This window comes from Protopterus annectens, chromosome 7.part0, assembly GCF_019279795.1.
Source record: "Protopterus annectens isolate FY-2018-M chromosome 7.part0, PAN1.0, whole genome shotgun sequence".
In the NCBI taxonomy this organism is placed as follows: Eukaryota; Metazoa; Chordata; order Ceratodontiformes; family Protopteridae; genus Protopterus; species Protopterus annectens.
Window position 1 is genome coordinate 1265087633 of NC_056739.1, and position 18932 is coordinate 1265106564.

General features: G+C 43.5%; 1 protein-coding gene across 2 annotated transcripts in view; it reads left to right on the forward strand.

Annotated features, from left to right (window-relative positions):
- Positions 1-18932, forward strand: part of SMAD3 (SMAD family member 3) — a 1147441-nt gene that overhangs the window by 743503 nt on the left and 385006 nt on the right. For both annotated transcript variants that reach the window (XM_044077876.1, XM_044077878.1), the window contains exon 6: positions 1314-1526. In XM_044077876.1, coding sequence (XP_043933811.1) covers positions 1314-1526 — 213 coding nt within the window. The remainder of the gene's footprint in view (positions 1-1313; positions 1527-18932) is intronic.

An 18932-nucleotide genomic window follows, 5' to 3' on the forward strand; every position in this document is an offset into this window, starting at 1 on the left:
CCGCGGGGAGGACATGCAGACTCCACACAAAAGGCACTCCCAACCCAAGCCGAAAATCGAATGGGAGAACCTCTTGCTGTGAGGCAACAATGCTACCTCTGCACCACCGCGGTATGGTTTGAAAAGTGGTAACCCAATTTCAGTATGGATAGATGGAGGAAAAATTGAAGAAAGAGTAATTTAGGGCAGTCATCTTAGAAGCTGTGAAGTTAAGAAACAGCTTAGATATTTGTCTGTTTTCCTATAGAATTAATTCTCTGTATTGTGAAAAGACAATGGGTCTGACACAGTGCTGGGGCTTCTGAGGTTTGATTCTGTAAAGTATGAAATTAATTACATATCCTCTGCAGAACTGTATCCAGTTTTTGAGACACTGCCAGGAAGGTGTTAGATTTGTGAAGGGTAATACTGAGGGATATTGTCAAGAACTTGGGAGTACTGAGATTATTTACTAGTACTAAAAGTTTAGAGCTTCTAGGGTAGAACATGGATGATATAATAATCTTTCTTGACAATAATGGTGGAGTACACACTTAAGGAATGGTACTTGGGAGAGAACATCTGGCTAGGTTACTAAATTTCATTTAGAGATGAGAAATACGTATTCATGGAATTAGGTGGTGGATTGCTGTAGTGCTGTGCTAGAATGGATAAGGAGCAGATGCCTGCTGTTCTAAGACTGAGATAGATGGAAGAGGAGTGATAGTCATGAACTGGGGCAGCTGTTTAATAATCAGCTGCATTAATTAATGCATAATTTAGTGCCTTTATCTGTTTGCTGTATATAATGCTGGCACTGAGTACTTTTTGGTCTATAGATATGCTTTAGTCACCCCTAGACTATTAGCAATACTGTATACACTTGTCTTTATGTGGGCCTCCTTTGCTATCAGAAAACCTTCTTTATAAACGGTGGTATTACGTTGCAATGTTCCTGACTGGAACTAGTAAATAAATAAATAAATATAATCACAGTTTTCAGCCACTACACTCAGTGATTATTTCTCTTTCAGGATGGTGAGTAGGGCCAGAAAAAAACAAAATTAATGGATAGACCAGTATTTATCAGTGGATTCTGTGCTTGGAATTTGTCCATGTTGTTTTGCATGATAGGAGTATAAATAAATTATTTAAAAAAGGTTGCTTAAAGGGCAGTTTCTTGTGAGTGTCTTGCATATGTTATTTTTTTGGAACACTGAGACTGTCCATTTTTCAGTGTAAACATTTACATTAGGAAAAATGACAGTCTTCTGGCTGAGTACTAGTTTTATTCCAGTATTTTCATAATTGACTTGGATATTTTTACTCTGCAGATCTGCAGCCCGTCACCTACTGTGAGCCTGCTTTCTGGTGTTCTATCTCCTATTATGAACTGAATCAGCGGGTGGGAGAAACCTTCTATGCATCGCAACCTTCTTTAACAGTAGATGGCTTCACAGATCCCTCCAACTCAGAACGTTTTTGCCTGGGCTTATTATCCAATGTAAATCGCAATGCAGCTGTAGAGCTCACAAGAAGGCACATTGGTAATACATTTATTTTTATGTTAGTTGCATTGTTTTTGCCGTACTGTGTTTACTGTATTTAAAAAAAAAAAAAAGCATTATGTGGAATTTCTTACAATTTTTAATCAGCCAGGTCTGCAGGCATAGAGAAGTAAAAGGCTTGAGTATGTTCCAGGCAACCTAAGTTTGATTAGTGGCTCTTCTGCCTGATGGAGCTAGCAGGGAAGGATGGGTGTGCCCATCCTGGCAGATTGTGAGACAGAGCCATCCACACAGCAGCTCCTCAGATGAGGGGCAACAATGTAAATGTGAAGTCTGGGGACAGACATTAACCTGGCCAAGTCGCACTGTCCTCCATGCTGACAGGAGGCATATAGTACCCTTATGTCTACTTGAATGAAGACTCCCCACCTCACCCCCCGATAGAGCTTGACCTGATCCTGGTTGAAATTCATAAGTCAGGGAATGAATTGGCAGTGTCTTTGGGGGGGCTTTAAGGGCACAGGGGCAAAAATCATATAGAAAAGGATAGTCCTAACTACAGCAAGGTGACCAGAGTTCATCTAGTAGCTTGGGTGTTTATGATACAGACAGGGAGGATGGGTGTGACCATCCTGGGGGTGGGGGATGGTGGTTTCTGCTCACCTCATGCCATTGCTCTAATGATATGGCCTTGGCCTTGGATAAAGAGTAAAGACCCATTATGATGCAGTGAGTTAATGCCAGGATGATGAGAGGTGTGGCTGCCTAAGCTAGTGACCATAGCCCCTGTCTGCTCATGTGGAGGAAACACTTATGGGCAGACAGAAGGGCATAGGTGGTTCTTGCAGTGATGCAAGTGCTCACATCATCAGCAAAGGCAGGCTTAGGCCAAAAAGAAAAAAATCTGCCATTTCCAGTCGGCTGTTCAGAGCACTGTCGTGGCTGCTTGGATAATGTCCACCACCACCACCCCCCACCAGCATTGTAGTGTGTGATGGAGGAGGCCCTTGATGGTTGGTAGGACAGAAGCAAAGACAATAAAAAAAACAATCATTTAGCAAAAAAATATAAAAAAAAAAAAATCAGGAAAAGGTAATGATGAAAAAGAAAGCACAAATTTTGGAGATGGTCATAGTTTGCTAATCTAAAGTGAAGTGCGTAACAAAAAGGCTTCTCTTGTGATACAGGCAGTCCCTGGGTTAAAGACAAGATCCGTTTTTTAGTCTGTCCTTAAGTCAGATTTGTATGCAAGTCAAAACATGTACATGGAACACTGTACTGTACAGTACAGTAGAACGTTCCATATAAAAAAATATATATATGTTAAACTTGCCTCTTTTTAAGCTTCACTTCACATTTCTGTACTACAGGCATCCCCACGAATGTTTTCCATTATTTCCTGACCTGTTAGACCTCTGCCAGACCTCATACTGTCACCTAGATCCTAGTGAGTCACAATGTCATTTACCCATTCTACTGTACAGTACAGTAACTGCTTCAGGGCTGTGTACTGTACAAGCCAGCAGTCTTGACCACTCAGAGCACCAACACAGCGATCTATTAACAAATCGGATCTCTTGTTTTCCATGAAGGCGGAAGTAATTGCTGTAACAAGACGTGCGAGCAGCTTCACGAACAGGGAAAAGGAAAGTACAACAGAATTCTTCATTTAAGGTGTAAATTTGGGCAACTTTAAAGATTATTTATTTTCACGTTATTTCTGACATTGCAGCAGCTCATTCTTATCTATGGGTCGTTCGCAAGTCGGATGTCTGCAACTCTGGGACTGCCTGTATTTTAACCTTTAAATTACAATAGTTTTGGAATCCGACTTTATTTTTCTGATTTGAGGCAGCTGATGTGAAGAACTAGGTTGTCTAGTACTGAGTAGTAACAAGGGATATATGTAAGTATTGGAAGACTTAAAGGCTGTATGTGAGAGTGTTCAATCTCGCCATTTGTTCTTACACACGGGTTCGGAGCCGATCCTCGGCTCCGAGTCGGCCGCATAGCAAAGCTCTGCATCTTAGAGAAGCTCGAGACCAGGCTATATCCCACAATCCTCCCTGCCATTACTCAGATCTAGTTTGCCGCTGCAACGGGTCACATCGTTCAGAGAGCTCGGACCAGAGAAAACTGTTGTTAGACAGATGAGATAGTTTTTTTTTTGTTGTCAAAAGTTCTTATACTCCTATAGTTTTTGATATTTTATTTTCTGATACTATAGTGTGTGTGTGTGTGTGTGTGTATTGTAGTTATTTTTTTTATAGGTTCCCCTTTTGGGGCCTACCCTTCTTTAACCTATAGCTTTAATTTCTTCCTTAATATTAGCTAGTGTTCAATTCTCTCTTCTTTTACAGTGAGTTTACTGTTATGTCTGAAAAAGCCAAGTCTGGTTTTAAAAGGTGTCAGTGTGGACAGAAAATGTCCCTCACTGGCAACCACACTTCCTGCGTCTACTGTCTTGGCCCTCTCCACTTGCAAGAGGATTGCTCTATTTGCCATTCCTTCAGTGGGAGGGTCATGACAGATAGACGCAGGAAACTTATAGACAGGGGACTTCTTAAGCCTGCCTTCCAGGAGGCCTTGGACAAGTCTGACCTGGCTTCTAAGTCCTCGAAGGGGTCGAAGATGTCGGAGCCCATGTCATCGGCTCCGAGTACATCTTCTAAAGTTCGTTCACCGGTTCCACAGACTTTGGGGCCGAGCGTCGAACGTTTATCTCTCACTGAGCTCCAGGTCTTGGAACCGGTGTCGGAACTACCGCCACCTTCTATTCTTCGGTCGGTGCCATCTTCGGCCCCTTCGACCCGATCTTCCAGACCATTATCCGATACTGATGTGGATCGTGTCGTGCAGAAACTTATAGAGAACACGGACCTTTCCAAATTGATTGCAGTTTCCTCCCAATTGGTGTCGAAACTAGAAGGCCTTCCTTTATCTCCAACAGGTCCTCCTTCGAGACCCATCCAGTCTTCGGAGCCGGAAGAGGATGAGCCGATGATAGTGGAGCCCTCGGTGCCGAAACCGTCCATTGCACGATCGACACCATTTACCTCGACTCCATCGGAACTTATAGGTGAGTCGCGGAGTCGACGATCTCTCCTCGGTTCCGGGACCGAGAGTCGTACCGACCTTTCGGTGCCGACTCTCCCTCTCGGGGCCTTGGCGCAGATCGGCTCGGCTCCATCCTCAGGGCCGAGACCCATGGGCCCCGTGTCTAGGATTCTTCCATGTTCTTCAGAACCGGGGGAGTCCTCGACCCGAGGTTCAGGGGTTTTTGACCTTATGAGGAAGGTTTTGTCTACACAGACAACCATTTCATCGGACGCGTCTTCTCCCTCCCTTAAGGAGCCGCTCTCTGTTTCTGTTCCCACGACACATCCAAAGTGTGGAGCACCATTGTCTCAGCCATCCCCAGAGGATGCCCCCTGTTCCTCGGAGGCCTCACCGGAATCCCCCTCCGATGAGGTTTCGAGGAAAAGATTGTGCAAGAGGAGGCACTTAGATTCCCCACAGGAATCTCTAACTTCTGACACTGACTTGGAGGAGTCAGAGGGGTCCCCAAAATCCCCCTCCGAGGATGTCTCATTTGCGGACATCTTGGAGATATTAAAACAGAAGGGTGATTGGCAGTCCCTAGCCCCCACTGAGGACGAGTCGGTGTTGCTGAAGGCATTTGGTGCTCAACCTTCTGCCTCCTGGGTTACTCCGCCCTTCGATGAGTTAATGGATTTGATTGCTCGAAGGGCGTGGGAGACACCGGACACAGTGGAACCGGTCCCTCGAAAACCAAGCAAATTTATTACCGCTCCCCAGGACAAGACTTATCTCACCAAAGGAGTCCCGGTTGACGCTATGGTGGTGGTCGCAGCCACTAAAAAGGAGATGTCAGAGTTTTCCTCTTCTGTTCATCCTCCTAATAAGGATTCTAGGACTATGGACAGATATGGGAAGCGCGTTTTTAGTTCAGTGACTTTTTCCATGCGTTCGCTAAACTATTTGACACATTTTACACGACTACAGAGGGATCTCATCAAGGAGCTGGGAGATACCCTCCAGGGTAACACAGATGCTGCTGTTTCAGATAAGGTAACAGCACAACTTAACACCCTTACCTCCGTAGTGAACTCGTCCATGAGGCTCATCTCGTATGCGGCTGAAGGGTCAAGTAGGGCCGCAGCTTCAGCGATTGCTCTACGAAGACAATCCTGGATGCGGCTGTGCTCTTTTGCGGAAGCCTTCAAGTCTTCTTTCGCCAACGCCCCCTTTGATGGTGCCACTCTTTTTGGGCCCAAAGTGAAAGAGACATTAATTCGGTGTGAGCAGGAAGGAAAGACTCTGTCTGCTGTCGGAGTCCGTTTTTCCGTTCCATCTAGACCGTACCCCAAAGGGCAACGAGGCAGAAAAATGTGGTTCCGTAGAACTCGGGGATCTTTCCAGGCCACACAGAGTGAACCCCCCCCAGAGGCAGAGGAGGGGGCAGACATGGAAGACGTCGCCCCGGTGGCAGAGGGGGTCCGCAGAACCAAGGCGACAGGGATACTATCCTGGTAAGCCTTTCCAGCACTCCTGAATGGGGGCCCGACTGTCCTGCTCTGGAGGCAGTCGGGGGTCGCTTGGCTTTATACCCACAGGCCTGGCTAACTCTCACCTCAGACTCCTGGGTAAAAAGCATTGTAACCAGAGGATACAAAATACACTTTATGTCAACTCCACCCCAACAAAGAAGGTCTCCAGATGTGCCACCCCGTCTGCGAGGCCCAGCAGCAATAGAAATTTCAAAGCTGCTCAAAAAAAAGAGTCATTCAGCCAGTTCCAGCGGACCAAAAAGGATCTGGAACTTACTCAAGGTTCTTTTTAGTTCCAAAAAAGACAGGGGACTGGAGACCCATTTTGGATCTCAGCAATCTCAATACCTTCGTGAAGAAGGAAAAGTTCTGGATGGTCACGCTTCAATCGATCCTTCCATTTTTGCAGAAGGACGACTGGATGTGCTCAATAGATCTCAAGGACGCGTACTACCACATCAAGATGGCCAGACCGTCCAGAGATCACCTGCTCTTCCGGCTGGGAGCCAGTCATTTTCAATTTCGAGCCCTGCCCTTTGGGCTCACCTCAGCCCCCAGGGTATTCACCAAATGCATGGCAGTGGTAGCGTCTCACTTGAGATGTCTAGGATTCCGGGTGTTTCCCTATTTGGACGACTGGCTCCTCACCGCCACCACCGAGCGTCGCCTCATACAAGCTAGAGACTATACGGTCAACCTTTGTTCCCACCTAGGGATTTCCATAAACTTCGAAAAATCTGCCTTACTGCCCTCACAGCATATTTCATTCATCGGAGCAGACCTAGATACGCGCTTAACATTGGTAAAGCTCCCTCAAGTAAGGGCTTCATCCCTCAAGGAACAGGTTCTTCTTGCAATGCAGGAAAGCCCTGGCCAAATTGGAGTTGAAGGTTTTGGGACTCATGGCAGCGTCCCTGATTGCGGTTCCCATGGGGAGATTGCACATGAGGCTCCTCCAATGGCTGCTGTTCACGCAGTGGTCATTCCAGCAGTTACCCCTAACGCACGAGATTCTGATAACAGATTCTTGCAAGCGAGACCTCTCATGGTGGGTGTCCAGTCAGGATCTCACTATGGGTCGTCCATTTGTTCTACCGAATCCTACGGCCACTATAACCACGGACGCTTCTCTGATAGGGTGGGGGGGACTTTTTCAGGGAAGAACAGTCCAAGGGGAATGGTCCAACATGGAGTACAACCTGCACATAAATGTTCTGGAAATGAGGGCGGTGTTCTTGGCGTTGCAACACTTTCAAACCCTCCTACCTCTAGGAACAGTAGCAGTTCAGACAGACAACATGTCTGTAGTCTGGTACATAAACAAACAAGGGGAACCAGATCTTACCCATTATGCAGAGAGGCCATGAGAATTTGGCAATGGGCAGAGTCCACGGGTCGCTTTCTGATAGCAATGCACATCCCGGGGTCATCCAACGTCATTGTGGACAGGTTGAGCAGAGCCATCCTGTTACGAGTGGTCCCTCAAACTACAGGTGGCGGAAAGAATTTTCCGCAAATGGGGCCAGCCTTGCTGCGATCTATTCGCCTCCCCGATGAATACCAAATGCAGAAGCTATTTTGCCCTTCTACCCCCTCCAGGGGATGTTCCCAGGGACGCACTGATACACGATTGGCCCCCGGGTCTCCTATATGCATTCCCACCTACCCCCTTGATTCCCAAATTTCTTCAGAAAGCCATGAACCTGGAAAGGACAATTATACTCATAGCCCCATTCTGGCCTCGACAGATATGGTTCCCCTTTCTTCGAGCCCATCAAACAGAGGAACCGTGGATCCTGGACCCAGTACCAGATCTACTGACACATTCGTCGGGAGTTCCTCACCCGTCTCTTCTATCCCTCAAACTAGCAACTTGGCTGCTCCACTTCCCCGCCTAGCCAGGTCGGATCTACTTTCTCCGGCAGTTCAACGCATTTTGGTTGCCTCTCATAAGGCTTCCACTACAAAACTCTATAAGAGTAAATGGAAATGCTTTGTGTACTGGGCATCTAGTCAACACTTGGACCCCCTGATTGCTCCTTTACATAATTCTAGAATTTCTATCCATCCTTTTCCACGAAGGAGCCTCTACTTCCACACTAAGAGTACAGTTGGCGGCCATATCCAACTTTCATGTTGGTGAGGACGGTTCTTCTATTATGTCCCACAGGCTTTGTAAGGCTTTTATGAAAGGTTCCTTCCATCTTCGACCGCTCGTCAGAGACCCTTTATTCCCATGGAATTTAAATTTGTTGTTGTCACAACTAATATTGCCACCCTTCGAACCAGCCTCTTCTTGCCTCCTGAAGTTTTTGTCGTGGAAGACTCTTTTTCTTGTAGCGGTTACTTCAGCTCAGAGAGTGTCAGAGCTGCAAGGACTGTCAATTAAACCGCCTTACTTAATTTTCCACCCAGATAGAGTTTCTTTACGAACAAATCCGTCTTTCCTTCCTAAGGTATGTTCTGTCATAAATATTAACCAGTCCATTGAAATCCCTACTTTCTTCAAAAACCATACCAACAAGTTGGAATATATGCTGCACAAGTTAGATGTCCACAGACAGCTAAGATTTTATTTGGACAGGACTAAAGACTACAGAAAAACAGATCAACTTTTTGTTGCATTTGCAGACAATAAAAAGGGCATGGCAGTTACAAAACGTACGCTTTCTAAATGGCTTACTGATTGTATAGCCTTTGTGTATTCTAAGTCAAATCAGGCCTTGCCCACCAAACCTAAAGGCCATTCTACTAGGTCCGTTTCCACTTCCTTGGCTCATGCAGCTCGCCTGCCTTTGGACACGATTTGTGCAGCAGCCACATGGTCTAAACCACATACTTTCATCGCTCATTATAGGGTTGACAAAGCCTCCAAAGACAGGACATCTTTTGGTTCCACTGTGCTCAGGAACGTTCTTCCATGAGTCACTCAGGGTGACGGAGCTAGGACGCTACCCGTGTATAAGAACAAACGGCGAGATTGAACACTCTCACATAAAGAAGTTATGTTCTTACCATAACGTTCCATGTGGAGTGTTCATCTCGCCTTTGTTCTTACATTCCCCCCCTTCCCTCCCTCACGTGTTTGGAAGAACGAGTAGGACTAGAGTCTGGTCCACATGTCTTTACCTCTTCCGGGTATATATTACCTTTTACCTCATAGGGTATATTCGTTACCCTTTAGTTTATTTGTCAGTGAGATGGTGTCTCTGAATTTTTGTAGCAGTATGTAGCCTTAGCACCTCAGGTTTATTGTTAGTCTGGTTTGCCTGCAAACTAGATCTGAGTAATGGCAGGGAGGATTGTGGGATATAGCCTGGTCTCGAGCTTCTCTAAGATGCAGAGCTTTGCTATGCGGCCGACTCGGAGCCGAGGATCGACTCCAAACCCGTGTGTAAGAACAAAGGCGAGTTGAACACTCCACATGGAACGTTATGGTAAGAACATAACTTCTTTTTTTATTCATTCACAAGTTTTGACTTCTTCAGTTATCTGTTGCCATGGCAGTATGCATGAGACCATTTTCATACCTCAGTGGAGCCATATTGTGTTTTTGGTAATACTACATCCCATTTTCTTGTGCAGCATATTAAACATGCCGTGTTTGAACTATGAACTAGTTTCTACAGGTGGTATTGACAGCTGCAAACATTTTAAGAATTGTGTGGAAAGTAAAGCTTTTTTCAGTTTGTAGTCTTTTGTAGTTTTCCTATCTGCCCAGATGCTTAAATGTTATGCTAAGTGTGCTTGGACATAAACAAAAGAACATATGCCAAGATAAACACACTCGTGCATGATGATGCTATACAGATGTGTGCGTACAAAAAGAAACACACGTTTGTGTGTACACAGAACGTTGAACAACTGCATTGGTGATTCCATTTCATCTCTGCCTGAAACAATCTAACTAAAGTGATCGCAAATGTAAACCAGTAGGTTACATTTCTGATCACCAAAAAAGCAAAAACAGTTTTTACATGGAGGGCACTGCTCCCACACCCCCAGACATTAAATATACTAACTCCATGGTTGCACATCCACGAATAAAGGAGGAAAAAAACTGTATTATGCAGCAATTGATCATCAGAAATTTGAATGTTACATAATTTGACCAGTTGTTCAATGGGCGAGCATTTCCAAAATGTGTGATAAATGAGTGCAGCAACAACTCATATAATGCTTATATATGTACGTATATGTATACGGATCACATTCACATTGCTGAAAGTAGACTTCTCCGAACCACACTTTGCCAAGACCATAACTCCGAATTTACACTTTTCCGAAACGGAAAAGAATTAAACCACACTAATTTTTTCTAATTTTTGCAGGGGGGCAAGCCCCTCTGCACCCCTATGTGGGGGGCTACACCCCCCCCCACATCCCCTGCTAATTATATATATTAACTCCAAGATCGCATTACAGTGACAGCAGTATATTTGTTCATACATACTGTAGTGCAATCGCAAAGTGTCATTTTGGAGAAGTGTAAACTCAGAGTTATAGTCTAGGCAAAATGTAGTTCAGAGAACTGTACTTTCGGCATTGTAAATGGGAACCATGTATACATATGTATACGTACAGTGGATATAAAAAGTGTACACACCTCTGTTAAAATGCCAGATTTTTGTGATATAAAAAAATGAGGCCACAATAAATAATTTCAGGACTTTTCCCACCTTTAAAGTAACCTATAACCTGTACAATTCAGTTGAAAAACAAACAAATCTGTTAGAGGAAAAATATAAAAAATCAAACATGTACAATAAGCTGGTTGCATAAGTGTGCACACCCTTAAACTAATACTTTGTTGAAGCACCTTTTGATTGAATTACATCATTCAGTCTTCTTGGCTACACAACTGCCATCAATTAAAGAGACTCTGATTAATCCCAAATAAAGTTCAGCTGTCCTAGTAGGATTTTCCTGACATTTACTCAGTTGCCTGCTACAGCAAAAGCCATGGTTCACAGCTTACAAAGCATCAAAGGGATCTCATTGTTGAAAGGTATCAGTCAAGAGAAGGGTACAAAAAAATTTCCACAGCATTGGATATACCATGGAACACAGTGAAGACGGTCTTAAAAAAGTGGAGAAAATATGGGACAACAGTGATGTTACAAAGAACTGGACGTCCCTCCAAAATTGATGAAAAGACAAGATGAAAACTGGTCAGTTAGGCTGCCAAGAGACTTACAGCAACACTGAAGGAGCTGCAGGAATTTCTGGCAAGTACTGTTTGTATATTACATGTGACAACAATCTCCCGTATTCTCTATACGTCTGGTCTGTGGGGTAGGGTTGCAAGAGGGGGAAGCCTTTTCTTACACAGAAAAACATCCAGGCCTGGCAAAAATTTGCAAAACAATACATCAAGTCTCCCAGAAGCATGTGGGAAAATGTGTTATGGTCTGTTGAGACCAAGGCTGAACTTTTTGGCAACAATTCCAAAAGGTACGTTTGGTGCAAAAACAACACTTAGCATCACCAAAAGAACTCCATCCCCACGGTGACGCATGGTGGTGGCAGTATCATGCTTTGGGGTTGCTTTTCTTCACCTGGAACTGGGGCTGTAGTCAAGGTGGAGGGAATTATGAACAGTTCCATATACCAGTCACTTTTGGCCCAAAACCTTCAGGCGTCTGCTAGACAGCTGAAGATGAAAAGGAATTTCACCTTTCAACATGACAATGACCCCAAGTCTACATCAAAACCAACAAAAGAATGGCTTCACCAGAAAAAAAATTAAAGTTTTGGAATGGCCCAGTTAGAGGCCAGACCTAAATCCAATAGAAAATCTGTGGGGTGACCTGAAGAGGCTGTGCACAACAGATGCCCTCGCAATCTGACAGATTTGGAGAACTTTTGCAAGGAAGAGTGGGCAAATATTGCTAAGTCAAGATGTGCCATGCTGATTGACTCCTACCCAGGAAGACTGAATGCTGTAATTAAATCAAAAGGTGCTTCAAGAAAGTATTAGTTTAAGGGTGTGCATACATACGCAACCAGCTTATTGTACTTTTTTAAATTTTTTTTATACTTTTTCCCCTAACAGATTTGTTTTTCAATTGAATTGTACAGGTTATTGGTCACAAAATTGGGAAAAGTTTTGAAATGATTTATTGTGGTCTCATTTTTTTATATCACAAAAACCTGGCATTTTAAGAGGGGTGTGTACACTTTCTCTATCCACTGTACATACATACAGACATGGGAACTTTTCAGTTCATTGAATCACAGATGATTGAAAAAATTAAATTGAAGTTACATTTGGCTGAATCACAATTGACAGAAAATTTATGTAAGGCTATAGAAAGTCATTGCTGGTGTTTTGGATTATAAGAATTACAAGGTAAGCTACTATTGAACATAATTTGTACCTTGCTGATGCCACTTTCATACTGTACTCCCATCTCTAGAAGTTTGTGATGTTCATTTAGAATCAGTGTTGCGGTACTGACTCTTTGGTATTCCTGCCATGCAGAAGGCTGCAACTGGCCCAATTTCCAGACTGTTTGCATCATCCCTATCCAGTGGTCATCCAAAGACTGATGTCTGAATGTCAGGGTATAAGAATGGCAAACATCAGTACCATCTTCAATTCTTTCTAGCTATGCAGTCTGATGTGCCACATGTGTGTTAAAATGTTCACAGTTCATCTGTCAGTTTCATTTTTCCAGAGCGGCTCATTTCAGTCAGATAAGTACCCCACTGAAGATTTTCCTCCATTACTTTAATGTTTAAAAAGGCTAACAGTTGCTTGACGTGTGAGAAGAAATCCCACATAAAGATTTTCATGCATTTCATCTGTCTGCTTGGTGCCTTAGCACAATGTCTATAATTATCCTGACTGTGTTAAATTCCTTGCAGAGACCCTGAAAGGGTAGGACAAACATATTAACCATCCATCTGGAGTCTTCTGCTTGGATTCCGCCTGTGGCTTTGCAACCCACTGCTGCCACCAGGTCTTTGCAAACACCAGCTTCTGCAAGCATCATTCGGGAGAAACAGAAAGACAAAAAAAATAAGGACTAAGTTTCCAATAAAGCTCCGTCTCTAGTCCCCAAATCAACTGACAGACCAGGTGAGGTGCCTCTGCAGCCCCCTGGTCCTGCAACCAAGGCCTGAACCCTCTGGTGCAACCCCTCAGGAGGCCACCATGTTTTCCAGCCTACTCACCACTGTTACCATGACACAGACATCGGTCATGTTTGACATTGCTAAGTAAGCCTCAGCTTCTGACGATCAGGTTGTGGGTCTTGAGGGAGACACCCTGTCTAACATGGCTAACTGAAGTTGCGATCAGACAACTGCAACCTGAGGTCATCCCTTCTAAATGGACACCTAAGCTGAAGTGACACATTTTTTTCTTCACCTCTGCCCACAGCAACTTCTCAGGCTAAAGCCCAGGAAGTCATGGCTTTCATGAAATCCAGGGAGCTCTCTCACACTTCTTCTCCTGAGACCTCCCCATCTAAAAGAAATGGGAAGGTGGCCTTTCTGGACGATTCAGATTTCTCAAGCTCAGAAGATGAGAAGTTGCCCAATTCTGGACATCTTCTACCACAAGCTTATCCAAACTCATACTCAGATAATACCCTCTCTTTTGCCCCCCCCCCCCCCCCCAGAGGACCTTTCTTTTGGGGATGCCCTTCAGAGAATAAGGAGGCTTTCAGTTGGGAAAGTAAACATTTCTCACCTGCTTTTAGTAAACAAGACAGATTTATAGAGTGCTTGAATCTCACAAACATCTTTACAAAAATCTCAAGGCTGACCCCTCAGTAGTCTCTATTGAATCCAGAGAAGATGCACCTAAGGGGACAGCTAGACATCACTTACCTAATGATAGAGAAAGTAGATTATTAGACAGATTTAAGAAGAAAGCTTATACCTCTGCCACCTTTGTAATGATGGCATTGGATTGCCAATTCCATATGCTGTAGTACTTTGAATCTCTCCAGGACAGAGATCTAGCTAAGGTGGACTGTATTGCAGATAGAAACTTTTCAAAGGAAGGTCAGGAGAAAGCAAGAGAAGCTTTACAAGTCTCCAGACACTCCCTAAAGTGTGGCTGTAATGCCTTAGATGCATCATGCAGAGCTGCTGCCACAGGTTCTGTCATCCACAGACATACATGGCTTAGGATCCAGCCCCTTGTCAGTTCAGGTCAAGACTAACTACTGAATACTCCATTAGACAAAGAATTCCTTTTCACACCTCCAGCTGAACAAGTTTTCAAGAAGCTGGATAAGCAAGAAAAGCAAATAAAAGCTGTGAAGGAATGTTTATATGTCACCAACACCAAAGTACAGTAGGACCTTGCTCCCCTAGAAAAGGCAAGGTGAGGCCTTCCCATGGCAGGAGACCCAGACAGTCCAGGAGATGGCATAGTACAGGAAGATCCAATGAGCCCACACAGCACAGAGACCAACTGTGACAACGTTCAAACCCAGCCTACCATTCTTTTGCCTAAATCCATAGAAAACCATCACCAGGGACCAATGGGTCTTCGGCATCATAGAAAGGGGTTACTATATGCAGTTCTGAGAAATCCCATTCTTCTTGGGCATTCCAAAACCAGCAAAAGAACAAGAGAGCCTTTTATCACCTGTCTTCTGAGAACTAGTTCGCTGAGGATCCATTCAGCCCTTTCCTAGGTCAGTAGGGAAAAGGCTTCTACTTAAGGATCTTCCTAGTTCCAAGAAAGGGAGGGCACCTGGGTGTCCATCTTGGACCTTTCAAAACTAAACAAGTTTCTCATTATCCCAAACCTCAAAATGCTTACTTTATAAATATTACTTCACATGTCCTTCCAGGATGCCTCCATGGTTACTCTAGACCTAATATTTATTTATTTATTTTTATTTATTTTACATTTGTTTACAGGGAAGGTCCGACTGGGCCAATGACCCATTTTCAGCAGAGGCCCAGGGAGAAAAGCGCAATTACAAAGAAAAGGTTAGAAATTAAATTACAACTGAAAATATTATAACAAAAAGAAGTTTTTTACATCTGGAATATTTTAACCAAAGAAAATTTACATTCACTTCCAGTTCTGTGCTTTACCATTTGTGCTGTCCACTACTCTTGGAGTTTTCACAAAATGCTTAGCTCCTGTGATAGCACATTACAGAACTGTCAGAGTTCATATTTACACCTACTTGGGTGACTGTCTCGTTCAGGGAAAATCTACAGCAGAGACCCTAGATGCCTTTGTGGATCACCTTAGACTGCTTTCAGAAGGTAAGCCTCACCTTAAATCTTCAAATGTCACAATCGCTTCCTCAAACAAGGACTTCTTTTCTGGGAGCCCTCATAGATTCAGCCCAACAGAAAGCCTTCCTTCCTCAGGACAAGATATCTTTCCTAACAAACTACCTGATCAGCCTGTTACCAAAATAACACATCTCAGCAATGGCATTTCTGAAGGTTCTGGGTTATATGGCATCCTGCACACTCATGATCCCACTTGCAAAGTTACACATGATAAAACTTCAGTGGTTGTTAAAAAATGCTTGGGAACAGCATTTTCAACCCTTGGAGACCCTATTGCCTCTCCTTCCATGCCTGAAAAAGGTGCTGCTGTGGTGTAACAACAACATGCTGCAGAACCCAGGGGCAAATTTTATTACTAGAAGCAGACAAGACCATTGCCACAGACAATTTAGACATAGCGTGAGGATCCCACTTAAGTTCCCCAAAAATGCAGGGCATCTGGGCACTACAGCAGAGAAAACTTGCTTATTAACCAGAAGGGACTACTAGCAGTTTACCTGGCCGTAAAGGCTTTTTAGCAGAATTTAAGCCCTGGGACCTTGCAGATTTAAACAAACACCACCACATTGATGTGGTACATAGGCAAGCAAGGGGGGGTACCCAGTGTTACCCTTCATGCAACATCAAGAGGAAGATTTGGATGCTGACTGAAGAAATTGGACTGACTGTCATAGCATCTTCTATTCTGGGTCAGAACAATACCAAGGCAGATTATCTAAGTAGGGTTCTTCTAGACCCCAACAAATAGATGCTGAAAATAGAGGTGTTACTGGACCTAACTCTACAGTGGGAGGGTGTCCCCTCAATAGATCTCTTTTCCTCTCACCAGAACAGACAGCTAGAAAAGTTTTGCTCCAGAACACAACAGACCGGGACTTGGAAAATAGATGCTTTATCTTTCAGATGGACAGAGTTGTTCCACCAGTGACTCGGATCCCCAGGGTAGTCGTAAAAATAAGGGAGGACAGACCCACCATGGTCTTAGTGGTCCCCTTCTGGCTGGGGCAACACTGATTCTCCCTTGTCTTGACCTTCATCAAAGGGAGATTGTGCACCCTGCCATATGAAATGGATCTCTTCGGTCAAGCTCAGGGATCTGTATTCCATCCTCATCTAGCCACACTCAGGTGAACAGCCAGGAGGATTTGGTTTTGACACTAAGGAATATTTACTCTTCCAATGATGGTGCTCCACATTCTGAAGGAGGCAAGGAAAATCATACCTGGTAAAATGGAAGATTTTCCATCTGGTGTCACAAGAACACCAGTGTTTCTCAGTCAGACATCAGTTCAGTCTTGGAGTGCCTTTCAGGCCTGCTTAGACAGAGACTTTGCTTAGACAGGGACTTTCCTATTCCAGTATTAAAGTACATGTGTCTGCCAGCTCAGTTTGCCTGCACTGTTGTCCACCTATCTTCTTGCACCCCCTACATGAAACTTTTCCTAAAAGGGGTAATTCACTTGAAACCATCCAGAAGGAACCCTGTTCCTGCCTGGGATCTAAACTGTGTGCTAGAAAAACTCACCTTGCCCCACTTTGAACCAACTGCCACTGTCTCTCTAAAGATGCTGACTTGGCAGACCACTTTCCTTATAGCTGTCACATCTGCAAGGAGGGTCTCAGTGCTCAAGCCCTCATGGGTAAAGAGCCATCACAGTCTTTCACAGGGCTAGGGTAGCCATTAGAATAAACCAATCTTTTATGCCTAAGGCAGTATCAGAACTTACCCTAAACCAAGTTATCTGCCTGCCAGTCTTCTTCCCAAATCCACAGAACAAGGTAGATCAACTCCTTCACTCTATGGATGTGCTCAGCCAAATTGGGTACTGTCTAGACAGCCAAAACTAATAAAGCAGAGCAATTACTTGCAGCTTTCACAACAGATAAACAGGGCAGACTTGTCTCCAAACAAACAGTTTCCAAATGGATAGCCAACTACATTAAATTCTGTTACTCTCCCCATGGAAAAACTCTACCTGGGTATATTAAAGCCCACCCCACCAGACACAGTGCAACTACCACTGCTTTCTTCAAATTAGTCCCTACCTAGCACATCCTAGAGGCAGCCACATGGAACTCTTTGGACAGCTTTACAAAATGCTATAATCTAGGCAATGTCTCTATGACTAGAGCAGGTTTCGCTACTGCTGTCCTCCAAAACCTTGTTTCCTAGGGTCATACAGATGACCTACCACCCAACTGTTGACTTTGAGAGTCCTCTCAAGAATCAGTACTGCAACATTGACTATGAAGAACATAGTACAGTTGTGTCTCACTTACTATAATTGTAGATGTACAAGTAGATCAGTGTTGCAGTATATACTCCCACCTTCCAACCTCCTGTATCTGCTGACCATTTTACTCCCCTTTGCTGGGTGCAAGGAGTAGATGAGTTCTCTATGTAGTCCTCTAATCACCATCATCCTCTCACTAAGAAAACTGTCGCATAAGCAGTATGCAGACAATGAGAGCCAAAGAGCCCTGAAATATTCCAATGTGTGCTTTAAATCAAGCCAACACGTCCAGTTCAGTACAAGGATGCTTTCTTTATTCAGACAAACAAGAAGGTATAAGCACTTTCATTCCAAAAATAAAAGCCGGAACTTCATCAGATGCAAGGAAATTAAGGAAGTAAACTGTTTTAAATAGGAAATCTTACATGACATCACTTCCTGGGTTAGTGAAAAACCCCTCCCAAGTCTGAAACTGTCTTCTGGAACAGAAGTCTGAAACTACACATAAATGTTTCAGCACAAAACAGTATAAATGTCAAAATATATAAAAATACATATAAAAACTGATTGTGCAAATGTCAACACTCTAAACTATGTATTATAAACACAGGAATAAATATGTGTTTATATAAAATGCTTTTAAGATGCTTTTGAAAAAATATATATGTATATAAAAACATACAAGTAAAATATGCATACAGTTAAAAATCCATTAGGAACAAATGAATACATTTCATGTACATATACATAAAACAAGTATGAAGGCCATAATAATAAAAAAAAAAAAAAAAAACATTTTTGTACCATGTCCATATCTAAAGGGAATATTTCACCTCTCAAGAGCCCTCAATTTAAGCAGACTGCTTATGGAAAGGCTGTCATTTAAGCCTGGCCAATGAGTGGCATCAAGTCGTAATTGCCATAGCAACTCTGCTTTTACGAGTAAATATGGCCAGGCTGCCCCCCCCTATTATGTCTTTTTTGGACTTCAAGTACTACAAATTTGAACTGGTGATTGTTGTACTCACTAATGTGTCTAGCAAGTGCATTCACTTCACTAGCATCCCTTATATTCCTAAGGTGCTTGCTGATCCTATTGTTAAGTTTACGTTCCGTCTTCCCCACATAAAAACATGGGCAAAAGGAACATAAAGCACAATAGACCACTCTCAGTTAAACAACTACACCTCTCAGGTATTTTTATTTTTGTTCTATTAATTTCACATTCACTGACTTCCAAAATAAAAGGCAAAATTTACATGCCCCCACACTTAATCATCTGACCCTTCCTATAGATTCCATCATTATTACGTTCAAAAATGTTATTCAAGTTAGGGCCCTTCTTGAAAACACACACAGGTTTT